We start from the raw sequence: 26,567 nt of genomic DNA, 5'->3' as shown, positions 1-26,567 counted from the left end.
TCTGATTAGTCTCATACTATTCGAAGTTTGGTGGAGGTACAAACACAAATTCTGCTAATAAGTTTCAGATCTCAGATTGAGCAATCAATTAGATGAATACCCCATTAATGGTGAATTTTGATAATGGCTGAACATAGAAGGGAGCCTTATAGATATTGAGTGCTGAACTGCTGATACATAAAATATGAGGGAGGTGGAGGTGAATACTGACATAGTTGACTGCAAGTAAATCTACCCCTAACTTTCTTTCTTACTTTAGATTGGCCCAGAATGGAAATATTTATAAAATCTAAAAAGAGTTCGTAAATGAACAACTCCCCTTATCCCTCAGTACATCTAATGTGTCACAGACTCACAACACCCCAAAAAAAAAAAAAAGGTAAATCTTTGAATGTTACAATCAAAACGAACGATGAAGTACGTGGGGGGGGCCGAGGGGCTGTAATCACCTTCCATTGGGTTTTTAATGGAGGACGACGAAGCACCACCGCTCATCGTTTCAACTATCTCACACCCAGAAGAGAATCACAGGCAAGGCGATGCATGCACACTCGTCCCTTTTTTTTCCCTGCAAAAAGAAACAAACAAAACAGTACGAAGTCTCAAGCACGAGTGGCAGCTAAAGGCCTCTTCAGTTACAAAAAAAAAGATTATTCGGTTTCCAACTCATTCAATTCAAAGTTCGAACTTACATGAGAAAGAGGGCACGAGAGAAGAGTTAAACTACAAAAACCCCCCATCTTTTACACAATGAGCTAAAGCCCACTTTCAAAATGGGGCCGTAGAGTGAGTGAAGGGTCCATACGTACATGGAAGGCGTGAGTGGAGAGGAGAAAGAGGGAAGTTTCGTTTCGTTGCGCACATTATTTCCGTTTGCCAGAGCCGAAGCCAGAGCCTTCCGTTTCCATTGTATTCACAAGTGGGTTTGTCTTTCCTTTCAAGGGGGGCGATGAAGCCAAAGGAGGGGTTTTTTATGCTCGATAATTCTTCTCCATCTGTCTCCTTTGCTCTAAGAAACGGATCTGCCTTCATAAGAGAAGAAACCCTAGTCGTATTTACAATCTCTGTGGTTCTATTGCTTCCGGACTGGAATCGGCATTCCCGAGGTGAGTGTGGTTTGGTTCTCTTTTGATTTTCCCTTCAGTTATCTTTAATTCCTTAATCTATCGTTCGATACTTTTCTAGTTTGAAGGTATGATTTTGATCGCCTTGAGTGATTTGGTCTGCGTAATGTAGGTTTTTAGTTAGCTTTTGCGGCTTCCAATGGAGCTTGACTATTGTTTCAGTTTTAAAAATGATTTATTTTTTCATTGCTAGGGTGGAATTCCGGAATCGTCTGTATTAATTCTTGGATATTGTTGTTTTTTCCAATGAAGACTTTACATGTGAATACTGATATAGCTGTGTGAGATTGGGGGTTTTAGAGGAGGTACTGGAAGGGGAAGTCCAATATTTTTCCTTCTTTTGGGGGGTGGGGTTGTTATTTTGGCTCCTCCATTTCTTTGGGCCAGAGAGTTGGGGGAGTGGAATATGAGTGCTGATAGGGCAATGTGAAATTGGGGTATTACTGGTGTGTGATTCCAATGCAATACTTTGGCAGAGTTTTCAGATTCTTTTTAATTTTTTTCCCCTTTTACAAGAGCATGTTTGTACCTTTTTCGCTGGAGGATGAAAAATGCTGAAACTTAGTTCATTAAAAACTGGGTTTTTCATGTTGGCATAGTTTTTATCAATGTGGGTGTTGGTTTTGAATTTTTCCCTTGGGCCCATCATAGAGAATTGTGCATTTTATCTGTTCATGGGTTTGTTGGCAATTAGACTCAGGTAAATATGGTTCTGAGACCAGATATATGAAGAGGAATATCTGCCTGGGGTTTCTGAATGCTTTTCCCTTTTCAATTTTTTTCTTTCTGCAATTGCTTGATGGCATGAGCTTGGAGTTTTTACTTGACAAGGCTTAATGGGCCTTTTTCTGTTGATTTGCAAACAGAGATTTTCATTCTCCGTTGGTGAATTGTGGATTGCTGAGCTTTGTTTTAACATTGAGGATTAGCTTTGTGGATAACACTTCATCTTATTCTTCTTTGTTTAAGAAATGATAAGAACAATGTAGCTAAAGTTGGCCTGCAAGATTCGATGAAGATGTTATTCAACAAAGAAATTGAGGGTTTAAATGATGATGGCTTTGAAGGGTCAACCGATGAACGCCGTATTTTTATGGATGTTTTTTGTGGAAATGAGAAGGGTTACACCAGTAAGAGGTGTCTTGTTACTGGAGCTATCAATTTTGAAGCCGAGGGCAGTAAGCACAAAAGTATGCTGTTGAATTCAAATTGTGAGAACTCACTCCTGACAAGTCAATTCTCCACAAAATATCTGTTGGTAGAGGATTCCTGCAATGCAAATGAGAATGCTAGGCGTGTGAAGGACTGCCCTTACCGAGTTGACAGAAGGATTGCTGAATCAGGGTGTCTTCATGATACCTCAGCTTCTTCAGTTGGATTAAATTCCCATGATGTAAATGCTAAGCAAATGAAAGGGTCATTCAATGAACTCTCTGTTGTGAGGGATAGAATCTCAACTGAACTTTCACCTGATGTGGGGAACAAAACTCAGATTGGAAGAAGAAATGAAGTTGCTTCTTGTATCTCCTCTCCAGGTCCACACTGTGTTGGTCAAACAATGACATGCCAGTTGGTTGAATCTTCAGGTCAGGGTGTTATATCTAGTTGTTATCTTCTGAAGCAACAACATGTGGACCGTGGAGGTGACATTGATGATCCTGGTGCTTCCAAGTGTGAAGTATCTACTGTACTTCGAAAGGATGGAAAGGATGTTATTGAAAGTATGCCTTCTTCACCTGTTTCTCAGGAGAATTTTAGAACAAAGCTTTCTATTGCAGATTCATCCATCACCGCCAGAGAAAGGTCCCTAAAATCTGACATAGATATAGTTCCACAGAAGATTGATTCTGTGAAGGATCTCCGTCCATGTCTCCGTAATCATGTCAATCATTTGCTTAAGGCTGCTGGCTGGGGTCTTTCGACGCGGATAAGGAAGGATAGGAATGTTTTGGCTCCAGTATATGTATCACCTGAGGGGGAGCGTGTTCGTGCATTCCAGAAAGCTTGGTGGTCATGTGGTGAGAGGTTGCTAGCTGATAGATACAGTTTGATGCCGGAAAATTATGAGAAGCAGTGGATTGGTATCAGCGAATTCTGGTCCGACTTGTCTGATACATTAGTGAAAATTGAAAAAGAGACGCATCAAACAGAAACTTCTGCCTCGTTGGCTCGTCTGTGGAATATTTTAGATCCCTTTGTCACTGTAGTGTATATTAACAAAAAGATTGGTGCACTCAGGGAGGGAAAACTTATTAAAACAACTAAAAGTGCTTTATTTATCAATCCAAACAATGTGGATGAGGTTAGGAACCAGGTTGTTGAGGATCAGGCAATTATCCAGGTGGATAATCAACCTCATGGATCTTCTCTGGCCATTGGAGGTGCTGAGATTGTTACCTGGATAAAGGACACTGTCAATGAGCAGAGTAGCAATGGAGATTTCTCAGTTTATGGTGAAAAGAGTCAGGGAGGGACTGTGAAAACTTTGAAAGGTGCATCAATTTATCTTACTGATGCAAAGGGTATGGTTGTGGGAGCAAAAACTACAAAGGGGATTAGAAATCAGCATGTGCTAACCTTTGGGCACCAAATGGGCAGCTTGCATCTGAGCTCTTTACCAGTTTGTGGGTCTGATATCTCATGTATCTATTCTGAAAACCAGTTGCATGATGTTCCAATCACTTTGGGAAATATAGATACAGTGGTTGGGAAGGCTGGGAATGTTTTCTCTCAGCAAGATAGCAGTCTCAGTATCACTAGCTCTGATGGGCAGAGTTCTGGAAAGAAAGTGGGGAGGGAAATTAAAACTGCACAAGGTGTATCAGATGTTAATGGTGTGAAAAAGGATACAGCATTAGATAAGGTAGGTAAGGAGAATCTGCAAGGATCTCTGCAGGACCGGTTGGGCCATTCAATATCTTCTTGTGACTCAGAGAACTCATCTGTGCAGGTTGATACTTGCATGCGTTCTACTCCCTTGTTTTCAGAATTTGTAGAGACTCTAATTAAGGGAATCCCTTATGATTGTAATCTGAAAGATGACAATGAAAGTTTCTCAGTCCTTAATCAGCCAAGTTCTGAAATTGAAAATCTTGAACTCCATTGTAGTCAACTGTGTGAGCAGTCTGCAGTTGAACAGCAGAAACTGTTTCTTAATCCTCGGGGCAAGTTTTGCCATGGAATTTTGGTGCACAGTGAGGGACAGGGGCGTTCTCAGGAAAACATGTTTGAAACTGCTGACGGAGGATCCGTGCATCATGAAAATCTATCTTTTGTATGTCAGAGAAGCCCTAGCAGGAAAGATTCTTGTCTTGATAAGGTTGAAAAAGAGAAGAGTAATTTGGATTCCTCACTCTGCCAAGAAGAACCATATTTATCTGAAAGGGAGGTTCCAACAGAAGGACTACAACTGTCTCGACATCTAGAAGAGGAAAGTTGCAAGGTAGTTGGAGCTACAGAACTTGAAATGGAGCATGCATCTGTGGCAGCAACAGTTGTTGGTGCATTAAAGAAGGCACCGAAGAAGTCTAAAAAGAAATCAGAAATAAAATTGTCCAAATTATACAACCACCATGGGGAATTAAGTTTGTCCACTCATCAGAAGGGTAAGCCACAAAATGACCAAAGAGTTAGAACTCGTTCACAGTTCAGTGAAAGCCAGAAATGCCAAAAAGGTAAAGCAAGTACTGATGGTGGCCACAAGAAATCATTGTCTATCAGTTCTTCCCAACATCAAAGTGCAAAAAAATACAGAACTAAGAAGTTGCAGCACCACTGCAATGATTCTCGAAAATCAGCTGTGCTAACTCTTGATAGAAAAGGTCGAAAGAAGCTTCATTTGGAGAATGATTCTGATGCAGCCCCTTTGCCGATGAAGAACGGGTCTCATGATTCCCAGTATTCCAGAAAAATTGGAAAGGCAAGAAAATCTGAATTCAAAGATAAAAATGGACGGAAGAGATCGCGTCGGTGTCAGATTGAGGATGATGACCTTTTGATTGCTGCCATAATCAAGCCCAAGGATTTTGGGTCCAAACAGTCCTCCACTGAAAGGAAGGCCTGCAACTCAAAATCCTTGAGGAAGCTTAAGAGTCAGAGGAGCAGCTGCAAGTTGCTTCCAAGAAGCCCAGGGAAAGGTGGGAAGCACATGGATGGCAAGTTGTTGTCCATGGGGAAAAGAACGGTGCTATCCTGGTTGCTTGATGCAGGTGTTGTGTCTGTGAATGATGTGGTCCAGTACCGGAGACAAAAGGATGATGCTGTGGTCAAGGATGGCTGGATTACTAGAGATGGTATACGTTGTAAGTGCTGCAATAAAGTGCTTTCTGTTTCGGAATTCAAAGTTCATGCTGGTTTCAAGCTATATAGGCCGTGCTTGAACCTTTTCATGGAGTCTGGTACGCCATTCACCTTATGCCAGCTTCAAGCGTGGTCAGCTGAATACAAGGCCAGGAAAGGTGGGACACGAGCAACTCAAGTTGATGAAGTGGATCAAAATGATGATACATGTGGACTTTGTGGTGACGGTGGTGAGTTGATATGTTGTGATAACTGCCCATCTACTTTTCATCAGGCCTGCTTTTCTGCACAGGTTTGTCTTTTGCAAAATTTATACATTTGCAATGTTTATGCGTTTTCTTTGGATTTTCCCTTGTGGCACATTCCTTGTTTAGTGATGCTGTTTAAGTTTAATGATGTGCATGTACTTTATTTCATTTCATCTTTATTGTCTTGAAAGAATTCCATTAATGTAGAATTGGTTTGGTTAGTTCGATTAACTTGCAAACCAGTTTTTTGGTTCAATCCTGGTTTAATTGTCTAAATTTAATGAACTTAGAATCTAATCTGATATGTCCACCCAGCAGTTCAGGTCATGGAGTACTCATTAGCAGTTTATTTTCATCTTATTTTATTATCCTTTTATTGTAAGTTGTTGGCTGGATTAGGGACTTTATAAGTCTAGCCATATTTTAATTTGTCTTAATTCAGTTTCATGGTCAGTTTAGGACAACCACATAGACAGGTCGATTGGATATAGTTTCCTTTCAGTTTAGGACTTTTATTCCTTTTGTTATGTAGTGTTTGAGACAATTAAGGAGTCTCCTTTTTTTTGCCTGTGCAAGAGAGGAGATTACCTTATCTGATTAGGTTGTTGTTGGGTCGTTGAGTGAAGATAGAACTCTTCCCATATCAGCTGGTTGATGGGAAGGAATAAAGGATAAATTTTTGAGTCAATAAAGGACGGCCAACTACTCAGCCCATCGATTGGTAGTTTAGAGTTCAGTTTTATTTTTTTTCCCTTTATTTTCAGCATTATAAAATGAGGGTGGGCCTTGGTGCAACAACAAGGTTGCTCCATTGTGACCAAGTGCCGCAGTGGCGGCAGCCTCGTGCACTGGGTATGCCCTTTTTTTTTTTTATAATAAAGTGATTGTAAAGGCTATCAGCCTCCACAATGTAATGATGGAATAGAAGTTGCTTTTTTGAAAGTGAGATTGTGATCTCCTCTTCCTCCTCTCTCTTTTTGTCTAAGTTGCTGTTCACAGCCCCGGAACAGCCCCTTATCTACTCTTCCTTCTTCTATTAGTCTCTCTCTTAGCTCACCATATCAGGTCTTTCTTTGATCTGCATCATCCATTCTACAATAAGCAAAGACACGTGTTTCTACTGTTTGTGCACCTAGTGTCTGTCTCTAAAGAATTATGTTTAGAGTGCAACTGGAGTGTTTCATGGTGTTGGTGTTTGTCTTTTGAGGTCTTTCATGGTTCTAGTTTCGTATGAGGTTTAAAGGATCTACTTGTTTCCTTTGAAACCAGTGTCATCATTTTGGGCAGAAGAATAATGGCTAAGAAAGGGGAAAAAATGTACCTTGCCACCAGTTATACTGTGTTTTGTTTTCTCAATTGCTGCAATGATGGGAGTTAACCTTTCAATTAAATCTATGAAGAGATGATGGATATTTGCTGATGGACAAAATGTAGATGCATTTAATGTTCTTGTTAAAGTCAAGGTTCAAGAAGTCGGTTGTGACCAGGGCGAAACCCTAGTTGAAACCGAAATATTTCTGATTTTGACCAAAACCTGGTTGAAATCCTGCAAGATATGGTGGATGGTTTTGTTTGACCATTTTGATGGTCAAACGACCATATTTTATGCTGAAACTTCACAGAGACATTAATTAAGCATCCCTAATGGTGAGATTGGACATATCAGACCTCCACATGGCAACTGGCAAGCATGTTGTCCCATCAGCCTCTAGTTTAAAGTTCCCTGTCAAGGGATTTTCACCTAGAGAACTTTTTACCTGATGAAAATGATGGATAGTAAGTTTTAGAACACAATTTTCACATTTCCTGAGATTATGATTTCTGCGTGATTGACAATTTTATAGCATGTTTAACATGTGGTTTCAGTGATTAGCCTACTATGGTTTGGAGATGGTAATTTTTTTGTTTCAAATACCTGTAACAATACATGAATGTGTTTACAAATGTGTCCAGGAGAAAAGTTCTGATTCACTGGAATTTCCATTTCTCTTCTTTTATGGTATTGATTCTGAATTGTACTCTGCTTTTGACTGCTCTATTAGTTGGTCTTCTGCTTTGTTTCTTGTTAGCACTCACTTTTAATATGCGTATTTTGGGTGACTTCTCTGTTTTTGTTGATTAATACTATTGCCTACTAGAACTACTACTACTACAACAATAACTATTACTGGACAAGAACAGGGACCTTGATGTCCCACTTTATTAAGGCTTCTTTTTGTTAGTATGAGTTCAGGATTAGGATGATATTCTTGCACAAGTAAATGAGCATCTTCTTATTCTTGTTTTTTTTTTTTTGTTTAACTTCAGGAGCTCCCTGAAGGCAGTTGGTATTGCCCATATTGCACCTGTCGAATTTGTGGAGGTGTCGTCAATGATACAGAGGCTTCAAGTTCCTTCGTTGTACTAAAATGCTCACAGTGCGAGCATAAATGTAACTTTTTCTCCTTTTAGTCTGTTATGATATATCTCCTGAATGCTTTCCAAGGACGTGAAATTGGTTACAAATATCCCAAAAATATGTTATTTGGATTTGAGTTCTTGGAAAATCAAGTTAATAGGTCCATTGGTATCATAATGAGAAAACATATAATGTAGATGGCTTTATAACTGAAAAACTGATGTGTATTCCTTTCAAAACAGAAAACTGATGTTATCATGTTTCATGTGAAGCTTGGTAAATAATGCAGTGAAGTATCTGAAGACGATATCTGTGTTGCATGTCTTTGATCCTTTGTCATGGTCATTGTTACCATTGCTTTTATCATCAATTGGTGTGTGTCTTTTTATATCTCTCTCCCTCACCCACCCCCTAATAGATATTCTTGTACAGATTTTGGATGGAATAAAAATTCCTTTTTGGCACCCCCAAAAAAGTGCTTATTACAATATTGAATGTATGTGGCATTTAAAATTTGATTATAAATTAATAAGTGGAGGATTTCAAGGGGCTTTCTATTGAAACAAAGTAGGTTATCCATCGCAATGTTTTATTCAAGCTCACACACTTCTTTTTCACGATCGTGGTGTTTTCCGAAAGTTGATTCTGTTTGGAAAAGAAATGTGAGATGACTTTCCTTTCGGTTTTAACATATGCACTTTCATGACACATAAGCAAAGCAAGCTTGTTCTCTGTTGCTGTTTATACCAACATTGGATGGTGTCGGTCAAATGTAAAAAGGATTACATGTTGTCAAAATCAATGTTTTAGAGCCTGGGCCATACTGTATGGGCAGTTGTACCGCTTTAATGGTTCCAAGCCTAAATGGTATGACCTGATCTGGAAGGGGTGGATATGCATAAAATCTGTCCTGCTGAAGTGTTCAATCGGCTGTGTAACCAGATGAATGAGCAATCCATTGGGTTAAACCTACTAGCTGGATCTAGAATGGAATCTTTAGATAATTACTTTTGAGGCTGGTAGACATTAGTATCACTAAATGAATGGTTCAACCAACTGATCACTTGGTTGGACTGGCCATGCCTCTGATTGACCATTGCTCTGGTTAAAACATTAATTATAGGATTTATCTCTCCCTTCGTTTTCCCACTAGTTCCCAACAAGTTAAACCTGTTTCCTGTTAATTTTTTTCGTGCAATTCCCCAGTAAGTACATTATTATATGAAGTTGAAAATTTGTTAATCCTCGTATGCTATTTCCCCTGATAACTTTTTGGAGATCTGTTTTCCCTGATAATCATGATTCTCTTGAACAGATCATAATGCATGTGTAAAAGAAAGTGATATGCGTAAAGAAGACAGTGTTTCTGGTACATGGTTTTGTGGGGGGAACTGTAAGGAGGTATGTCTGCATGTTTCATAATTCAAATTTGAGTTAAGGGTGGTTATTTTTTTTTGGTAGAGGTTATGATTCAAATAGATAAAATATCCAATAGAATGTGAAGGTTGAGGAATGGGTGACAATATGAACTAGATGATTGGCATGGAAACTACCCCTCTGGTGGACCTTGTGCTGGCTCCCCTTTGTTTTTGGGACCTGGCCAATTCTGTTACAACTCTTCTTCCCCTCCCCATTCTTGAAATTATCATTGTCATTTTTGGGTCTTCATAGTGGTGGGGCAGTTGCAGTGCATTGCTGTAGAGCATTCTTCTTAGCAACTCTTTTTTAACTAGGGCAGCTGATGCAATAACCAGTCCCTAGCCATAACTGGAATTGACTAGCAGAAAACCTCAGGGTCACCAGAACAGAGAAAATTATATAACTCGCAGTAGGCTAATCATAATAATGCCAAACTCTGGGCGAGAACTATCCTGTAAGAGTACTATCAGCCTGCATGATATATCAGAGATCTGAGATCAATCCAGTGATGCACGGGGTTCTCCTAGTGAGACTAGGAAAAGGAGTAGGCTATATAGAACTGGAATACAGGCTCAGAGAAATTTAGATCAGAGATCAAGAGATCTAACAACCAGAGACATGTGTATCAAATTTGAAGCAAATGTATGTAGAATTCTGGAAGCTATGAACAAAAAGCTAGTCTGAAACTTGACAGGAAACAGAGGTACAGCAGACCACTATTAAGTGAAGTAAACTAACCTGAAAGTTGAGCTAATAAGAATTAGAAGATAAAAGATATAGAATAGGGCGGAAATCCACCTGACCCATGAAGAGAATCCACTACTCTAAAGAGTCTGTTTTAGCACTGATGGAAATCCATCCAAGCACATCATGAATCAACACAGCCAAATATTGAAGAGAACTTCAATAATATCACTCATAAATTAGTGGGTGAGGAGGCCATAGGCCACTACATCTATATATTGAATTCATAAATTGACCCTCTTATACTCCTAAACTGATTGGAAATTGGAATTCAAATGATTGCTTGGAATAATCAAAACAGACTAGTGTTTGGCACTCCTTTCCAACCAGGGGTCCAGGACTCTACAAAATAGAACATAAACTTAGAATGAAATCTGGATTCAAATTCCTGATATGATTCTAGGACTGCACTTCTATTTCTAACATAAAACTGACTAGGATAAAAAAAAAAGAGCGTCCCAGTGTGCGAGGCTCCCACTACTGCAGGGTCTGGGAGGGGGCAAATGTATAAAACTGACTTAGATAACCCCAAAAATTTGGACTAAACTAAATTTCGTAGTCTTAGCTCCTACCCTTAGTTTAGGCTCATTAGAGTGGCCTATTACAATGAATACCCTTTGGACCAACAGCCCAAACATATTGTAACACACTATAATCAGATTGCAAACCAGAGAATGAAGAAGCAGAGAAGGAGACAATAGAGAGATGGAGGGAAGAGAACCAGCGATAGTTCTGTATGTTCTATTGCTGGTAATGTAGTCCTAGATTGGTAGGAGACCAACTAGGAGCCAGTAAACCAGGATCTGTTATGAACAGGTGAATCGGCTAGGTCAACATAGGTTTTTGGTGAAATTAAGGTTAGGGGTTGTTTAGGGTTTGATGTATGGGTTATGTCAAGTTGAGGTATGGGAGTCTATCAGTGAAGGTCCTGAGATGTTGTGATGGAGTTAGGTATGTAAACTTGAATGGGCAGCAAGGTCAGTGTTAGGGTTTCGGGTTTTTGAAAAGAGGAAAAGATGTATTTTTAGGGTTTATGATGGTCAGATGAGGGAGCAACTTGGATCGAGTTTTCCTTAGGGTGAGAGGAGAGTTCGATCCAAAAAAGGAGGGATTTTGCTGGCTGGTTTGGTCTGGGCAGAATTTAGGTATTGGGAAAAGTGAAAACAAAAAGGGGAAATGTTAGGGTTTGGTGGTTAATGTAGTCCTAGATAGGTAGAAGATCTACTAGGAGCCAGGTAGATCAGACCCTCACAAAGGTGCTGGCCGATTGGGACAGATTGGGGTATTTAGGGTCAAATCTAGGGGAGAAGCTAATAGTGTAGGTTTGAACAAGGTTTGAACAAAATTAAAAAATTTCAGAAATTAGGGTTAGGGTTCCGGGTTTTAGGAAAAGTGAAGGATTTAGGGTTTAGGATGACAATTTGGGGAGGGGCTTTGGATTGAGTGTCCTAGGCAGTGAGGGGGTGGTTCGGCTGAAGTTTGGTTAGGTTTTGATGGCTGGAAGTATAGGATCTGTGTTTTAGGGTTTTGAGGTTTTACAGAGATGAGGGGAATTAGGGTTTTGGGTGTTAGGATGGGGCTGCAAGCTAGGTCGAGTGGAGGAGGGGATGAAAAGGTGTTGTGGTTGAAGTTTGAATGGATTTGAATGGAGGGATAAGGCTGGACAGATTTTAGGAGTTTTAGGGTTTATGAGGATCGATGGGTTTTAATGGAGGATTAAGAAGAAGATGGGAATGCTGAAACAGTAAATAACTTACTGATTTAAAAGGACCTTCAATGGCAGTAACCTTGAAGACAGCTTGAAGAAGAACCTCCCGATCTACAAGATGCAAGGAGTCACTGGAGATCCACCAGCCCTTCACCTTGATATGATTCACAAGGTTTTCTTGATATGACTCACAAGACTCGATCTCAAAGGAGATAACCAGCAGCAACAATGGCAGCCTCAAACGAATTATTTTTTAAAAAACTAAACTGTGTGAGGGAGCCTCCCTCGTTTTCTATTAATAAGAGCCTAAGGGCCAAAATCCTAATACAATTTAAACTCTCCTTCATAAATCATGGAAGGTAGTAGCTAAACTTAAAATAACTTAAACTTTAAAAGGTAAAAAGACCTATTTGTCCCTAGTAACTTAAAATAAAAGACACTTAATTAAATCACTTAAACTAGACCAACTTAAATTGAACCAATTGGATGCAACCAATTTGAACCAGGTCAATTAAAAACTTAAAAATAAAACAAGTATAGAACTATTTTAAGGCTCCTACTATGACCCTATGCTTAGGGTCGTTTCTTCAACTCGAGGAGGCTTGGATCTACATCAGTGGTTTAGAGGATTAGAAGAAGAAAGGTTAGGCTTGGGATGAATCAAACTCACTGTTGTTGCAGAATTTCCTTGGCAGCAGCTTGTTTGATTGAGAAACTTGATTAAAAATTGAATCTTTAACTAGAACTTGAAGGAGACCGCAAGGTGTCAATCGGATCAAACACCGATCCCATCAGCCTTGATCAAGCACTAGACAAAAATCTTCAATGGAGAAGAAGAGCAGCAAAAGCTTTTCATTAATATCAAAATTCGTGTTCAATACTTGCCCTCCTTACAGCCTTATATAAAAAACTCAAAAATAGACTCCTACACTAAAAAGGAAAGGCCCAACCCAATCCTTAACCTATTAGGTAACCTAAAATGATTAGGAAAGTGAAATAACAAAGGAATAGACTCAAAACATGGCTGGACTTACAGAGTCCTAATCCAGCCCAATTTAAGTTGTCACATGACTACTAATTACATAAAAATAAAACGAAGTAAGGAATCCCGTATGCAACCTAATTACTCATATTTTAGGTCCATAAAAGTGGCATATTACATAGAAACTCCATGGGATCAGTCCCAACACGTATGTAACCCAATCCTAGACTTATTCTTTATAAAACAAGCTTATTTTTGGTGATGAATCTGCATCAGATGGGCTATCAAGGTTTATTTATAATATGTGATATACAGCAATTGAAGTATAATCAAATAAGGAAACTAAAAACAGTAAGGAAACTAACTTGTCAAAGACAACTACAACTGTCTCTCATGATAACTCCCCCCATTATGAGAGTTTCCTAACTTTACTACCGCCAAACACGAATAGGTCCAATAACTTAACACATATGTAACCCAATCCATGGCTTATTTCCATTAAAAACCCTGGGTGGCAATGGAAACAAAGGATATTTTGAAAATACAACAAAAAATGGTGAACGATTACCTAGAACAGAATAGGGCATTTGGTTTATCAAATAACACGCAGTGAGATTAGCATCAAACCAGAAATGTTTGGGGACATGCATATGTATCATTAGAGACTGAGCAATCTCCAATAAGTGTTTTTTTTTCCTGTTCAGCAATTTCCCATTTTATTGAGGAGTGTACGAACAACTTGTTTGATGAATCATTCCATGAGTGGAGCAAAAGGCTGAATATTTACGTTGAATGTATTCAAGTGCATTATCGGAACGAAAAACTTTAATGGAAATATCGAACAAGGTCTTCCTTACCTAACCTATTTTTTACGTGACAAGGACCCCAAATATCAGAATGACCTAAAGAAAATAGGGACTAACTTCTAGACACAATATGAGCGGGAAAGGGTGACCGCTGATGCTTCCCGAGTTCACAGGCTTTACATTCAAGACCGGACAGTGATTTGCAGCTAGGAACCATATGCTGAAGTTTGGATAAGGATAAGTGCCCCAACCAAAAATGCCATTGAAGATTAGAGAGAGCACCTGTAGTGGTAGCAGCAACAGTAGAGGGTCCAGTGCAATTCAGATTATAGAGTCCAGCCTGTTCAAGCTTGCCACCAATTGTCCTCCTTGTCTATAGGTCATGAAAAAAAAAAAATGAAAGGAAAAAAAGGTGACAGAGCAGTTAAGAGATTTAGTCAATTGACTAATAGATAATAAGCTTAACGGTAATTGGGGTACATGAAGGACTGAAGATGAGGTTATGGATGAAGTGGGGGAAATCGTACCATGACCAGTCACACTGGTAGTGGATCCATTAGCAAGAATGGCTGGTGAAGAGTTAGACAATTTGGACAATGAAGTAAATAAGTAGATGCACCAGAGTTAATGATCCACAGAGTGGAAGAGGTGGATGTAAGGAAGGCTGATGTACGGATGTGGATTAAGAGGCATCGGTAGATGGTTGCAGGTTCTGGAGGAGTTTAACCTAAAGATTATAGTCATTTGAGACACAGACCCTGATTAAGGAGCTCTAGATGAAGAAGCAATATTGGTGTCACCAGAAGACAGCTTTGCGGTAGTACCATCAGATGCAACAGTATTAGCTGATGATGGAGCTCACTCTGGTCGACCATGTTTAGCCCAACATGTATCAGTTGTATGGTTGGGCTTCCCACAAGAAGTACACTGTCTAGAGGGTCGATCACTCTGTTGTCCACTTGTACTTTTACCACCACGGCCACGACCGCCCCATGAGCCACGTCCTCTCCCAAAGAATCCTCGACCACGGCCGGTAACAAAGACAGAATTGTCTTTAGGAGAGGGTGAGGTAACAGCCCGGGAAGGAGCAACAATACGCTGAAGACGTGCAAAGGGCTCATTAAGAGAAGGCGCCTTTTCCCCAGCAAGTAACTGACTCTTGACAGACTGATAATCTGGATGTAAAACGGCCCTAAATTTGTAACATATAACTCTTCCCGCTGACGTTTTAACTGTTCCAGATCAGTATTAATTAGTTGATGAATATTGAGCTCCTCCATTATACCTGTAAAAGCATTGAAGTACTCATTCAACGATCTGTCCCCCTGTGTGGATGAAAACAATTTATCGTATAAATCATAGACACAATAGTGATATTCTTTTCTTAGGAGAAGGTTTGCTTCAGCTTATCCCATACTCGTTTAGCAGTGGGGTGGAACATTACATTGGCTGCAATAACCTGATCCATACTCTCCGTAAACCATATAAGGAGGGTGTCATTCTCATGCATCCACTCCTCATAGGCTTTCATCTCAGTATGGTCTTTGGAATCAGCAGAAGGTGGTTCAGATTTAAGGAATTTCAACATCCCTTTTGCATTGATGTATACTTTGTCTGCCTGAGCCCCTAACAGGTAGTTACCAACTCCATTAAGTTTTATAGTGGTGATCTGGGCCTTAACGTTGTCCGAAGAAGACTTAGGATCAGCCATCATGCAAAATAGAAACTAATAAAATAGCCAGGTACAACACCTCTGGCCAGCAAAGCAATTTGTATGAACAATCCACAAGAAGTCCAGTAGTAGCAGCAATAATCAACCTTGATATTTGAGAAGATATAACCCAGATCTGAGTAATCAGCAATGGCTGGAGTCAAATGAACTCCAGAATTTGATCGAATGATCCTTAAAAACATTATGTATTTGGGTCTCACATAAACCAGTAATATATGTGAAGAACAGTAATAGGGCATACAAACCCTAAAGTATGATACTGATTTGTAAAGAAGTCAGATAACAGCAGCAGACAACTTTAAATATGAAGTTAGTGAACCCAGAAATTGGGTGATTTTCACTAGCACCTAATCGTGGGGTCAAATGAGCCCCCAAAAGCAATCAAATCTCCTATTAGATGAGGGTAATAATCTCCTTGCTGGTGGAGTCAATTGATAGTAGATAATCTGGAACTCTGATAAACTTCAGATCAGAGTTTAAGGTGCTAATCAATAGGGTCAATAAAAGCCCTAAACCATTAGGAAAGGATGCTGGCTTGATGCATTATATATCAATAACTCTGCTGCCATGATAGAGAAATATGATTGACTGGTTTGAAGGTTCAAAACCCATTCTCCAACATCAATGCAAATGATCTAATGATGCCAAAGATGCTTCACTCGACCAAATCCATTGTTCCAGCTGTGGGTCCACCACCCCCCTCCCAAAAAAAAAAAAGAAAAAAAAAAGAAATTGAAACAATGGCAACAAGAAGTCCAGAACAGTAATGGTACAGAGTTTCTGGTCACTGCATAGCCTGGGTCTCAAGCCTGTCGTAGACTGATGCTGCTCAAATAAGAGACAAAAATTATAGCTCGTCAACTACAGCAGACCCTTCCACGGAAACAATTGCCTTGTTCTCTTAAGTTCTCAGCTTCCCGACGATAATTTCAGAGTGAGAACACACACGCACACTACACAGAGCAACGTCTCTCTAGGAATTTGAATTGTTGACCGCTCTGTGACTGGTTTTCATCTTGCATTTGAAAATTTGTGGGCGATACGTCACCATAGGGCATTGGGACTGCTGATGCAGGACGTTTTTTTTACAAGAAAAAACATCGATGACGATGGGGCGGGGTTGGAGGGAATAACAGGGGGGTGGGGCAGTGGGTTGGGATGAAGAACAGGAGGTGGGGTGAGGTTGCAAAGGTTGGGTTGGCGATAGGAGGAAGAAGAGGGGGTGGGGCGGTGGTGTTACTTCGTCGCCTTCTACGAAGAAGGAGGATGTGGGGCCCACAGGTTGAATAAAGAGAGTAAAAAATAAAATATCCAATGGTCGATATCAAAACTCTCAATATGGTCTACAAAGACACAAGTACATATAGTTTACAAAGACAATTAGATTAAAGGATAAAAAAATGATTCCTGTCAAGATGTGAGAGAGAAAGGGAAGGAGAATTATGGAATGGTTGTCATAATTGTGGTCTATTAGGGTTTTGATATGGTTCCGGTGTTCATGGTACCAGTCGGTTCTATAAGATATTATTTTATAAAACAGAATATCGTAATGGCTATTTCCATTTCCATTTTTACTAATTCCAGAGAAAGATTCCGTTTGAACCCATTCATTGAAATGGAATCCATGGCGTGAAAGTAGCAAAAACCAGGAGTTGAGAACTGGAAATAGCTGTTTCAAAAGAATATGAAGTGCATTATTAGTTCTTGTTTGGTATGCCTAGATGTGGTCAACTGTAATTTACATGGGATTTATTCTGTCACATCCACGCTATAATTATTATCTCAGCTTGCTTTGTTTCTTCAAAGTAATTAATTAATTTATGTTTGCAGGTCTACTCGGGTCTTTGTTCTCGTGTTGGCATCTTAAACCATATTGCAGATGACTTTTCTTGGTCCCTTCTGAGATGTATTGATGGTGACCAGAAAATTCGTTCTGTACAAAGATGTGCACTAATGGCTGAATGCAACTCAAAATTAGCTGTTGCTCTTACACTTATGGAAGAATGCTTTCTTTCGATGGTGGATCCAAGAACAGGCATAGATATGATTCCTCATGCATTGTACAATTGGGGGTGGGTATTTCCACTAGTAAAATTATTGGCCCCCCCCTTCCATGATTTCCCTTCATTTATATGAGAAGTGGACTCTTAATATTACATTTTACTGTCTGCAACTTTTTTATTTATTTTTGTGACCAAAAGTGGTCACGGGTTTGAGTCTGGAAACAGCCTCTCTGCGATAGCAGGGGTAAGTCTGTATACACTATGACCCTCCCCAGACCCCGCAGTGGCGGGAGCCTTGTGCACTGTGTATGCTTTTTATTTATTTATTTGTATTTATATGGAAAGAAAACTGTGTAAAAATCAATTTGAAATTGAACTAAGACTGTTGTTTTCCTTCTGGATGTTGTAGTTTCTTGTTTTTTTGTCCACTCTGTAGCAAAATCCCACCTAAATCAGTTATGTTGGTGAATTCTTTGAAACATGTGGGGAAATTTCTTTAGTTATCTGAAACTTAAGGGGGGTTAAGTGTGTTTACCCAAAAAGTTATTTAGCAATGAGGTAGTTGTATGTTTTTGACAAGGTTCAGGAAACTCGTGTTGATTAGGTGTCTCGACCAGGTCGAGACAACCGAGATCTCGGCGAGAGTGCAGTTTTGTGTTTTGTTTCGGTGGGAAAGTGGCCATAGTTGGCTCCGAAACTTTAATGGAAGCTTGTTTTTGGCTTAATAAACATATTTAAATATTCGAATTGTAAAACAAAAAACACCCAATTTAGTGTTTCGGATTTGCACCCTTGGTTGACATTAAACTTTGAACCCGTATGTAATATTGCCTATTCTACACTTTTTTGAGTGCTAGAGACATAATTGGCAAGTGAAACTAGTAAATTATGCAATAATGGATGAAGACACATATATTGAATAATTATTTAAGAAATAGTTATAGACTAAGTAGAAACTACAAAGTACAGTGATCAATGCATATTACATAGAGACCCAAGTACAGTGAACATTGAACAATACATATGTCATAGACACCCAAGTCTTCCATGTCCCAACAATACAATACTGTGAGTTTGTGACTGTCTGATATGAGCTATGACGTGCTGGATCAAGTCCACTCATGGTCCAATGGAGTCGACGTGCATTGTCCTTCATCTGCATGACATGTGAATGCCTCGTCATAGTGTTCGAGAAGAAACGAGAGTAGTTTCTTCTCTAGTAGGTCGAGATATCCGAGATTTTTGAGATCTTGCCAAAATTTTGGTAAACTCGACCGAATCTATTTTAGTTTGAGATCTCGTATGCAATCTTGTCTCGACCAAGTCATCGACGAATTTTTGAACTATGGTTTTTGAGTGGGTGTATTGCTGGATGCATAAATTATTCAGTGTTGGGTTAAGAATAAAGTCACACTACTAACTGGTTGTACTGTAGATATTGTATGTGGAGAAGAACTTAAGGAGGGTTTTGGGATGCCAAATTTGGTGAAAAAACAATTTTTTGGTTTAAGAAGCTTATAAATGGGGGGGGGAAAAAAAGGCTCTCGATCCTTAGACATGCCAATAATATAATCTGTGTGTCCCATGTGTTATCCTTTGCACCTTGAGGCGTTTTTTCTTGACAATGGTCTTGAGGCATGTGTCTCATAAGCCCTTTAAAGTAGTGGTTCCAATTTCATCCATTTCTCCATCTCGAAAATTCTGCAGGCTCTGAAGCTCTTGCTCACCACGTGAGTGGCCATTGTGACTGGAGTTGATTTCATCGTCAGTTGGTGTGCATCAATTGACACAATGCCATTGGAGATCGACAGACGTCGAGCCTCCATCCTCCTTTGAATTTTTCTCTTAGGCATGGTTTAATGAACTGCTATGCTTCCGAAGTTAGCTCAGGACTTGAAGGATCAAATCTGTTGATCTAGGTTATTTATTTATTTCTTTGTACTTGAGTGTGTTCTGAAATATTCTTTTAATATCTATCAATGCTTGTTTTCAAATGTCACTAAATTTATTTCAGAAAGACAAATTTTATGGTGCTATGTCTTGTACTTTTTTTTTTGGTTGGTATATTATCCCAACTGTTTTTAACCCCGAGGTTCATACTGACAGAAGTAATGTTGAACCAGAACCATATCAGCATTGGACCAAATTCTGGTTGGTAATAATTGTTGTTACATATACCTGGTGTATTTTCCAAAACACCTTCATGATTCCATTTGAGTTTGCAAAGAAGCCTTGTTAGAAGTCGTTACTGCTGTTGATCGGTACTGGTGGGATTCATCGTATGAACTGTATAAATATTATTTATTTTCCCTTCTACTAACTTTATCCTTCTAAACCAGATGTTCTTTGACAGAGTTCTAAGCCAAATATGTATATGTATGCATGTATGTAATTGTTGATTTTTCTTTTCAACTAGTAGAGTGAAATTTTGTTTTCTACTTCATCTTCAGGTCAAATTTTGCACGTTTGAATTATGAGGGCTTTTATACTGTGGTGTTGGAGAAGGGCGATGAGCTTGTGTCTGTAGCGTCCATCAGGTACTATATTCAATAAGAGTTTCCTTTTATTATCGAATGTGATAAATTTGACCTTTGAGAATTCTTAGGTGAGACAAGGGATAAACTGGGAGTTAATAATAAATTAGTCTTGGGAAATTACTTGGTTAGATGAGAGGGAAAGTTAATGAGCTAACCTTCTGTGCTGGATGGAAATCAACTACTGTAAATGGATGATAATAGAAAGTATGATAGGCACGGAACAATAAGCTATGGATCCAAGGAAGGAAAACTTGAGCACTTTGCACTTATTGTGTTAAGGTTTATTTATTTATTTTTTCTTTCTGGAAGGAAAGGTAAGAAATATGTTAAGAATATGCCAAAAAAGAGCAACCTGTGCACTCAGGATGCTATACAAACTGTAAACAGTACATAAGAGCCTTGTACATCAAAACCGAAGGTACGACTGTGAAAACCCAGTCCCCTCACACATTTGCTGTTTGTACCAAAAGCTATATGTATTTACACCTCCTCCCCTCTCCCCTCTCCCCCCCCCCCCCAAAAAAAAAAAAAGAAAAAAAAGAAAAAGAAGAAGAAAAACTGGCACAACCGATTGCCATCTGGAAATTGACTTATTTGCTTTTTTCGCTACCCTGCCTGCCTTCTCCTCTTTAACTTCAAAACTCTACCATCTTTCCTTCCACTAGAGCCAGCATATTACTAGTAGGGAACATCTTTCATCAATTGCAGCTTTATCTTCCACAAGCCCCCTCCTTCCCACTGCGCCAACACCAACAACAAACCAGCTGTGAAACTCCAAGCAGCACCCACTGCTGACAAGAGCTCCCCACCACACCTCCGAGGCAAACTTACAAGTTACAACCCAAACTAGATGGGACATCCTCCTCAGAGCACAGATGCAGCATTCGTTTATCAACCTCCCTTCTAATCAGATTATCACCGGTCAAACTCTTTCCTGAAGTAGCACTCCATGTGAAGAAAGATATATGAAATGGCACCCACTACTTCCAAATAATTTTATAAGGATAAACACTGACCCCTTCCTCCATGTAGCTGCTTATAGAACTTGAACTGAGAATTTACCAGTTTGATACCCCCTCAGAAAAAATCCTTTAGGCCCCGTTTGTTTGCTGGATAAAAAGGGGTGGGTCCCACATGTTGGGTTGGGTTGACAAGGAAAGGAAATAATGGAATATGCATTTTGTAGTGGGGTGGGATTTAGTGGGAGAGAGAGGAAATGGATATGGGGTGGGATTCCATGGGAAAGAAAGGAAATAGGAAGAGGAGAGAGATAGACTCAAAAGCAACTTTTCCATGAATAGTGCCAAAGTCCTGCCACTTTGAAAGTGAATGGGGTGGGAAAGAGGGGTGCCACCTCACCAGACAAGAATAAATGCATTTAATGAGCTTGTCTAGAAGTTTCCCACCCCATGTATCCAAACACACACATCCTTGGTATTTTGTGGGGAAATAGTACACTTTTCTCACCCCTTTTTGCCTATCCCACTTATATCCGGCAAACAAACAGGCCCTTATCATCTCCACCCTCTCTTGCTTTGCAAATTCCTTCTAAAATCCGTAACCCATATCCTCCAATTCTCATTCCATTCCGCACGCTTTTCCACCATAGTTTTTTGGTAGGTTTGCAAAGAGATCAGGAGACATCACATCACCATCTAAGGTCCCTTCTCGCACCAATTATCAAGTCAAAACTTGCTTTCTTAGGTCTTACCATCTCTGACCATAAACGCAATCCGTCCTAAACTTTTGTCTACTCTCTTTGTAAACTTCTTTTATCTTTTCTATATGCCCTTCAACAGCCCTACACCATATGATCCATCCACCCTACGTGTTTCCCACTGTCCCTTCTCCAGCACATACTTTGCACTGATAATCTTGTTTCCATAAATCCCCCTCCTCCTCCACTAACCTCTACAACCACTTCCCAAGCATTGCAACATTCATTCCCTTATCAATCTAATGCTCAAAAATCCTCTATCTTTCCCCCAACACACTCTTCCCAATCAACCAAATAATTTCACCATTTATCATCTTTCACATGCCAACGAAATTGATAGGAATGGAGTGATATTGATTAATATGTTAGGATATAATCAATGTTTGGATGTGTTGGTCCAGCACATTTAAACTGACTAATATGTTAGGACATAATCAATGTTTGGATGTGTGGGTCCAGCACATTTAAACCAGTGGGCTGGACTGCATTACCAAATACTTCTCAGCCGTACCAAAAGTACAATAAATAATATAAATAAGTAAAGTCCCATTTGGCTGTGTTGGTGTCTGAATTAACTGGCTCGTAGGTTCGTGGTTTGTTTTCTAGATTGGACCACTTAAGAGCTCTGCTCTTCTGTCAGATGTTCAGATTTTAAATCATTTGACATAATAATGGAGTATCCCAACATCTCTAACATTTTGGGGCTTCCCAGGTGATTCTAGAAGCTAAAATATTGGAAATGAAGGAAGAGAAAATTGCTAGGTGTTTTTCCTTTTTTGTCTTCCGTTGGGGATTCACAGGCTATATATAGATGCTTTTATTGTTTTCAAACTTGTCTATTAAAGTAATATGGATGTTTACTCTATTTCCTTTTTTTAATACCTTATTGAATGGATATTTATTTCTGAATTAGGAGAGAAGTAATTTTTAAAGGGATTATTGATGGAAATTACTGCATTACATGTTACTTCTTATACTGTGAATTTGAAGGGAAATTTCTCTGTATTCATCCCTTCAAGCTCCTACAATGTTTGTACATTGGTCGTGAATTTCATTAAATTTCTGACATTTTGATCATTTCATTCAGAATTCTTGATCTAACTTCTCAGTGAATATATATGCGTATACTTTTGTGGATTTGTATTACATAGATGTATTATAAAAAGTGGTATATTACTATATTATACTTGTACGATATATATAGGGAAATCATTTGTACATGTTATGAATTATATATATGTACTTAGAAATTCATTCTTTAACTTAAGAGAAAATTACGTTTACCACCCCTGTAGTTTGAATCTATTACGTCTATCACCCCTGTAAATTAATTTATTTCAAAAACCTCCCCTGTATTTTGGAAAAACCTTACAACCGTACCCTTACCGTTAGATTAGAACAGTTAAGTGGTGATGTGGGTTAGTAACATTTTTTCTTAATACCCAAACTAACCCTGGGTCCTTGTGAGATGACCCTTTTACCCTTTCTCCTCCTCCTTTGGTCCACTGCCACCTCCGCCGCTGAGACAAACAACTAGGCCCTGATGAAGTTCCTTTTAGGTATCAGAGTTCTCCATCGTTCACTATGGTCCACCACCACCACCACCACCGCTGAGACGAGATGGTAGAAGCTGGAGAGAATCACATACAAGCTTCTGGACTTGAATAAGCTTGGAAGGCATGATTACTCAATCTTGTTCAGATTTAAATTAGGTTTGAACAAATATGGACCCGCAATCTCTGGTATTGATTCATCATCGGTATCTGGGACGGCGGGAAGTGGCTCAGCAGTGACCGATTCAAAGGCTTCAGAGAAGATGGCGTTCGATATAAAACTCGAGAAGTTTGATGCCTTGGAACCTAAAACACCATAACTATCTTTCCTCCTCCACCGCCAGCATCATCACCTCCCAAACCATAACTGAAATATCCTATCTGGTTTGAAACCTTTGAGTAATGTTTCAAGTGGACTAGGGAAATTGATGGTTGATTTGAGTGGAAGGGCTTATCATCAATGAATTCCAATTCCTTTAACCCAAAAGTAGTACTGTGTGGAGCGTATCTCTTATTTCAAACCTTCAAACGCCTCTTTGTTGATCTGATTCGCCAGCCTTGGTTTACGAAGGGAGGAACAGCTGTAAAGGCAACAAGAAATGTTTCTCTTTACAAAATCCAGTGGGTCCTTAATCGGAGAAATCGCCCCAACCCACCATGAGGCCTGCTCTGCTCTGTAATGTGTAAACCTCTTGATCTCTGTTTTTACTACCAGCATCAACAGCAATCAAGGAGAGAAATGGCGATGGCAGAACAATATGCACTTAAAATTCCTCAACCAAAAGCAATTATTTTCTATATCTATTCTAATACAATGGTGGCTCCCTACTCTTGCAAGGGCGAGTAGAGGTAGGGAGGAGCATGTAACAGGGGTGGGTTTTGGATTCCGCGGGAAGAGATTGGGGTAGGGCTGGCAGCGGTGTACCTGTTGGATCACCGGAGAAGGTGGTCGTCGCCGTAGAAGATCTGAATCCGGGGTTAGTTTATTAATAGAGAATAGGGAAGGGCAAAACTGACTTTTTAAATTAGTAGGGAATATGGAAGGGCAAAACTGTCTTTTCAATTTAAAAATAACAGAGTTAGCACTCAGGGGTACGGACGTAATTAATTAATTTACAGGGGTGGTAGTCGTAATAGATTCAAACTACAGGAGTGGTAAACGTAATTTTCCCTAATGAATGTGTTTGCCCTAAGTGGTTGGGGGTGTTTGTTTGTTAGTGGAAGGATTGGGTTCGAGTCTCCAATACTTACAAAGTTCTTAAATATATTTTTAAGATGGGCCTAGTGTGGATACAGATATTGGGCATGGGACTTGGAGCTAGGCCAGGCTGGAAACAATTTTGGTCTGAAATTAGTAATTTTAGAGAAATTTATGAAAATTTGGACAAATCCAGGAAAAAAAAAACCAATAAAGGGAAAATCTGAAATGAGATATATGGGACACGTACAGTATCAGCTGAGGGGCCAAACTGGAATTTCAGCCAAAATTTCCAGAACTGAAATGAATTTTACAACTAAGGTTTTGCTTGTTCAGTCATAAATCAATGAAGGTTGAATCTCAATTAGCCAGTAAGAAAACAAGAAACGTCAGGAAATAATGGGCATCATGTATTAAACTTTAGGAGGGGGGGGGGAAACCACGATCATGTTCAAAATTCAAATAACAGAGCTTTACAAATGGGAGCCTTTTCTTTTGATTGCTCTCTTTGCTCTGAAGGGAAATCATTTGCACAACATCCAATTTGTCTTGATCTTTGTACAGGATAAGAAATATCATATTTTGGCTTTCTCTTGCCCTTGCTTATGTTTAAGACCTTGACTTAAATAACTTATTCAGTATACCGCATCAAACCTGGCTTTTTGTGTAGGGTGCATGGAGTGGAAGTTGCAGAACTGCCTCTTGTTGCTACTTGCAGTGCATACCGCCGGCAAGGGATGTGTCGACGTCTTTTAAATGCTATTGAAGAGGTATTGATTAGAAACTCCGTGTTTGAATCTTTGCTCCATTTTAGTAGAAAATCTAAGGTCTAAATCGCAGACTATATTAGCTTGGGTGGCTATAGCGACATGCCCTGCTACTAATTTCTTGTTATACTGGAACAACATGATGAACTGCCACATTTTATTCATTACCTAATTGGTAATGATTATATGTTTGCATCACACTTCATTTTCTTAGTCCTATCAGATTTCATTGTGCTAAGAACTTCTTAATTGTATTTCTCTAAAACTGTTTTCCTTGTTATTCAGTTGTTGTTTGCTTATGTGATGGCAGATGTTGAAGTCTTTCAAGGTTGAAAAACTGGTATTAGCTGCGATTCCAAATTTAGTTGATACATGGACATTGGGGTTTGGCTTTGAACCCTTGGAAGATAGAGATAGAACACAACTAAACAAGATCAACTTGATGGTGTTTCCTGGTGCAACATTACTGAAAAAGAGCTTGTGTGAAACAAAAGCTACAGATATCAAACTTTCAGGCAAGGTTTCCTCTCTGTTTTATTGGGCACCCCTTTTCCCTTTTTAAGTGTGTTGGGGAATTGAAGCATAACCTTCTTCTGCAATATAGGACTTGGTGATGCATCATCACCTTTGAGAATGGAAGGATCAACGGAAAATGGTGTTGAGTCTGGACAACCATCTGACAAAAGGTGGAGTGTTACAAAAGTTGGCACAGAAGTGATACAGAATCTGCAGCCAGATGAAGATCAAGGAAGCAGTCTGCAGAGATATAATCCAAGGCCATCTGAAAAACCAATCCTAAGGTTGGGGGAAAGGGAAACATTAACTGTCTCTAATGTTGACTGTTGCAGGGCAAAAGAAGACACAATGGGTTTGTATGATGGGAGTCAGCCTCTTTCCATAGAACAGAGGTAGAAAAAGAAAACCTGTGTATTGCACAGAGAGTAGTAAAAGTATATATTAGATGAATCTTGTGCAATGCCTGGAAGCCAAAAGGAACAGCAGCAAAGTGCAGCCTGATAGTTAAGGAAGAAAAAAATTAAAAGAAAGTGAAATGAAAGGCAGCATGGAAAAGCTTAGAAAGGTGAACAGAGGAAAAATGATAGAGAACAAATATATAGAGGAGAAAGGTAGACTGGGAAGTGAATAAATGCTTTGAAGTTATGGTATTATTACAAAAACACTGGTTCATTTTGGTTTAATGGAGAACTAGATCGGTAAGAAAAAGGGTTCCTTTGTAGAAAACCTCTGGTTTCTTCTTCTTTGACCCTTCCATCTTTCTGTTTCACTGAAGGTTGACAGGAAAACCTAACATTTTTCTATCAGAAAATAGAC

The 26,567-nt window shown here is 39.3% G+C and overlaps 1 protein-coding gene across 2 annotated transcripts; it reads left to right on the top strand.

Annotated features, from left to right (window-relative positions):
• The first annotated feature begins 814 nt into the window (after positions 1-814).
• LOC122651896 (increased DNA methylation 1-like) lies at positions 815-26,201 on the top strand. Of its 2 annotated transcripts, XM_043845459.1 has the most exons (9): positions 815-1,106; positions 1,991-5,715; positions 7,979-8,102; positions 9,385-9,470; positions 17,291-17,532; positions 19,914-20,000; positions 25,139-25,238; positions 25,546-25,750; positions 25,840-26,201. In XM_043845459.1, exons 2-9 carry the CDS (start codon positions 2,137-2,139, stop codon positions 26,145-26,147), a joined length of 4,731 nt encoding a protein of 1,576 aa, XP_043701394.1. In that variant the 5' UTR covers positions 815-1,106; positions 1,991-2,136; the 3' UTR covers positions 26,148-26,201. The 2 variants fall into 2 exon arrangements, with proteins under 2 accessions (XP_043701394.1, XP_043701395.1); XM_043845460.1 differs by lacking the exon at positions 815-1,106 and having other exon boundaries at positions 1,890-5,715.
• Positions 26,202-26,567: the final 366 nt, after the last annotated feature.

The sequence above is a fragment of the Telopea speciosissima genome, chromosome 2 (assembly GCF_018873765.1).
Source record: "Telopea speciosissima isolate NSW1024214 ecotype Mountain lineage chromosome 2, Tspe_v1, whole genome shotgun sequence".
NCBI lineage: Eukaryota > Viridiplantae > Streptophyta > Magnoliopsida > Proteales > Proteaceae > Telopea > Telopea speciosissima.
Note: the sequence above shows the minus strand (reverse complement) of the source record. Positions and strands in the feature narration are given on the sequence as shown.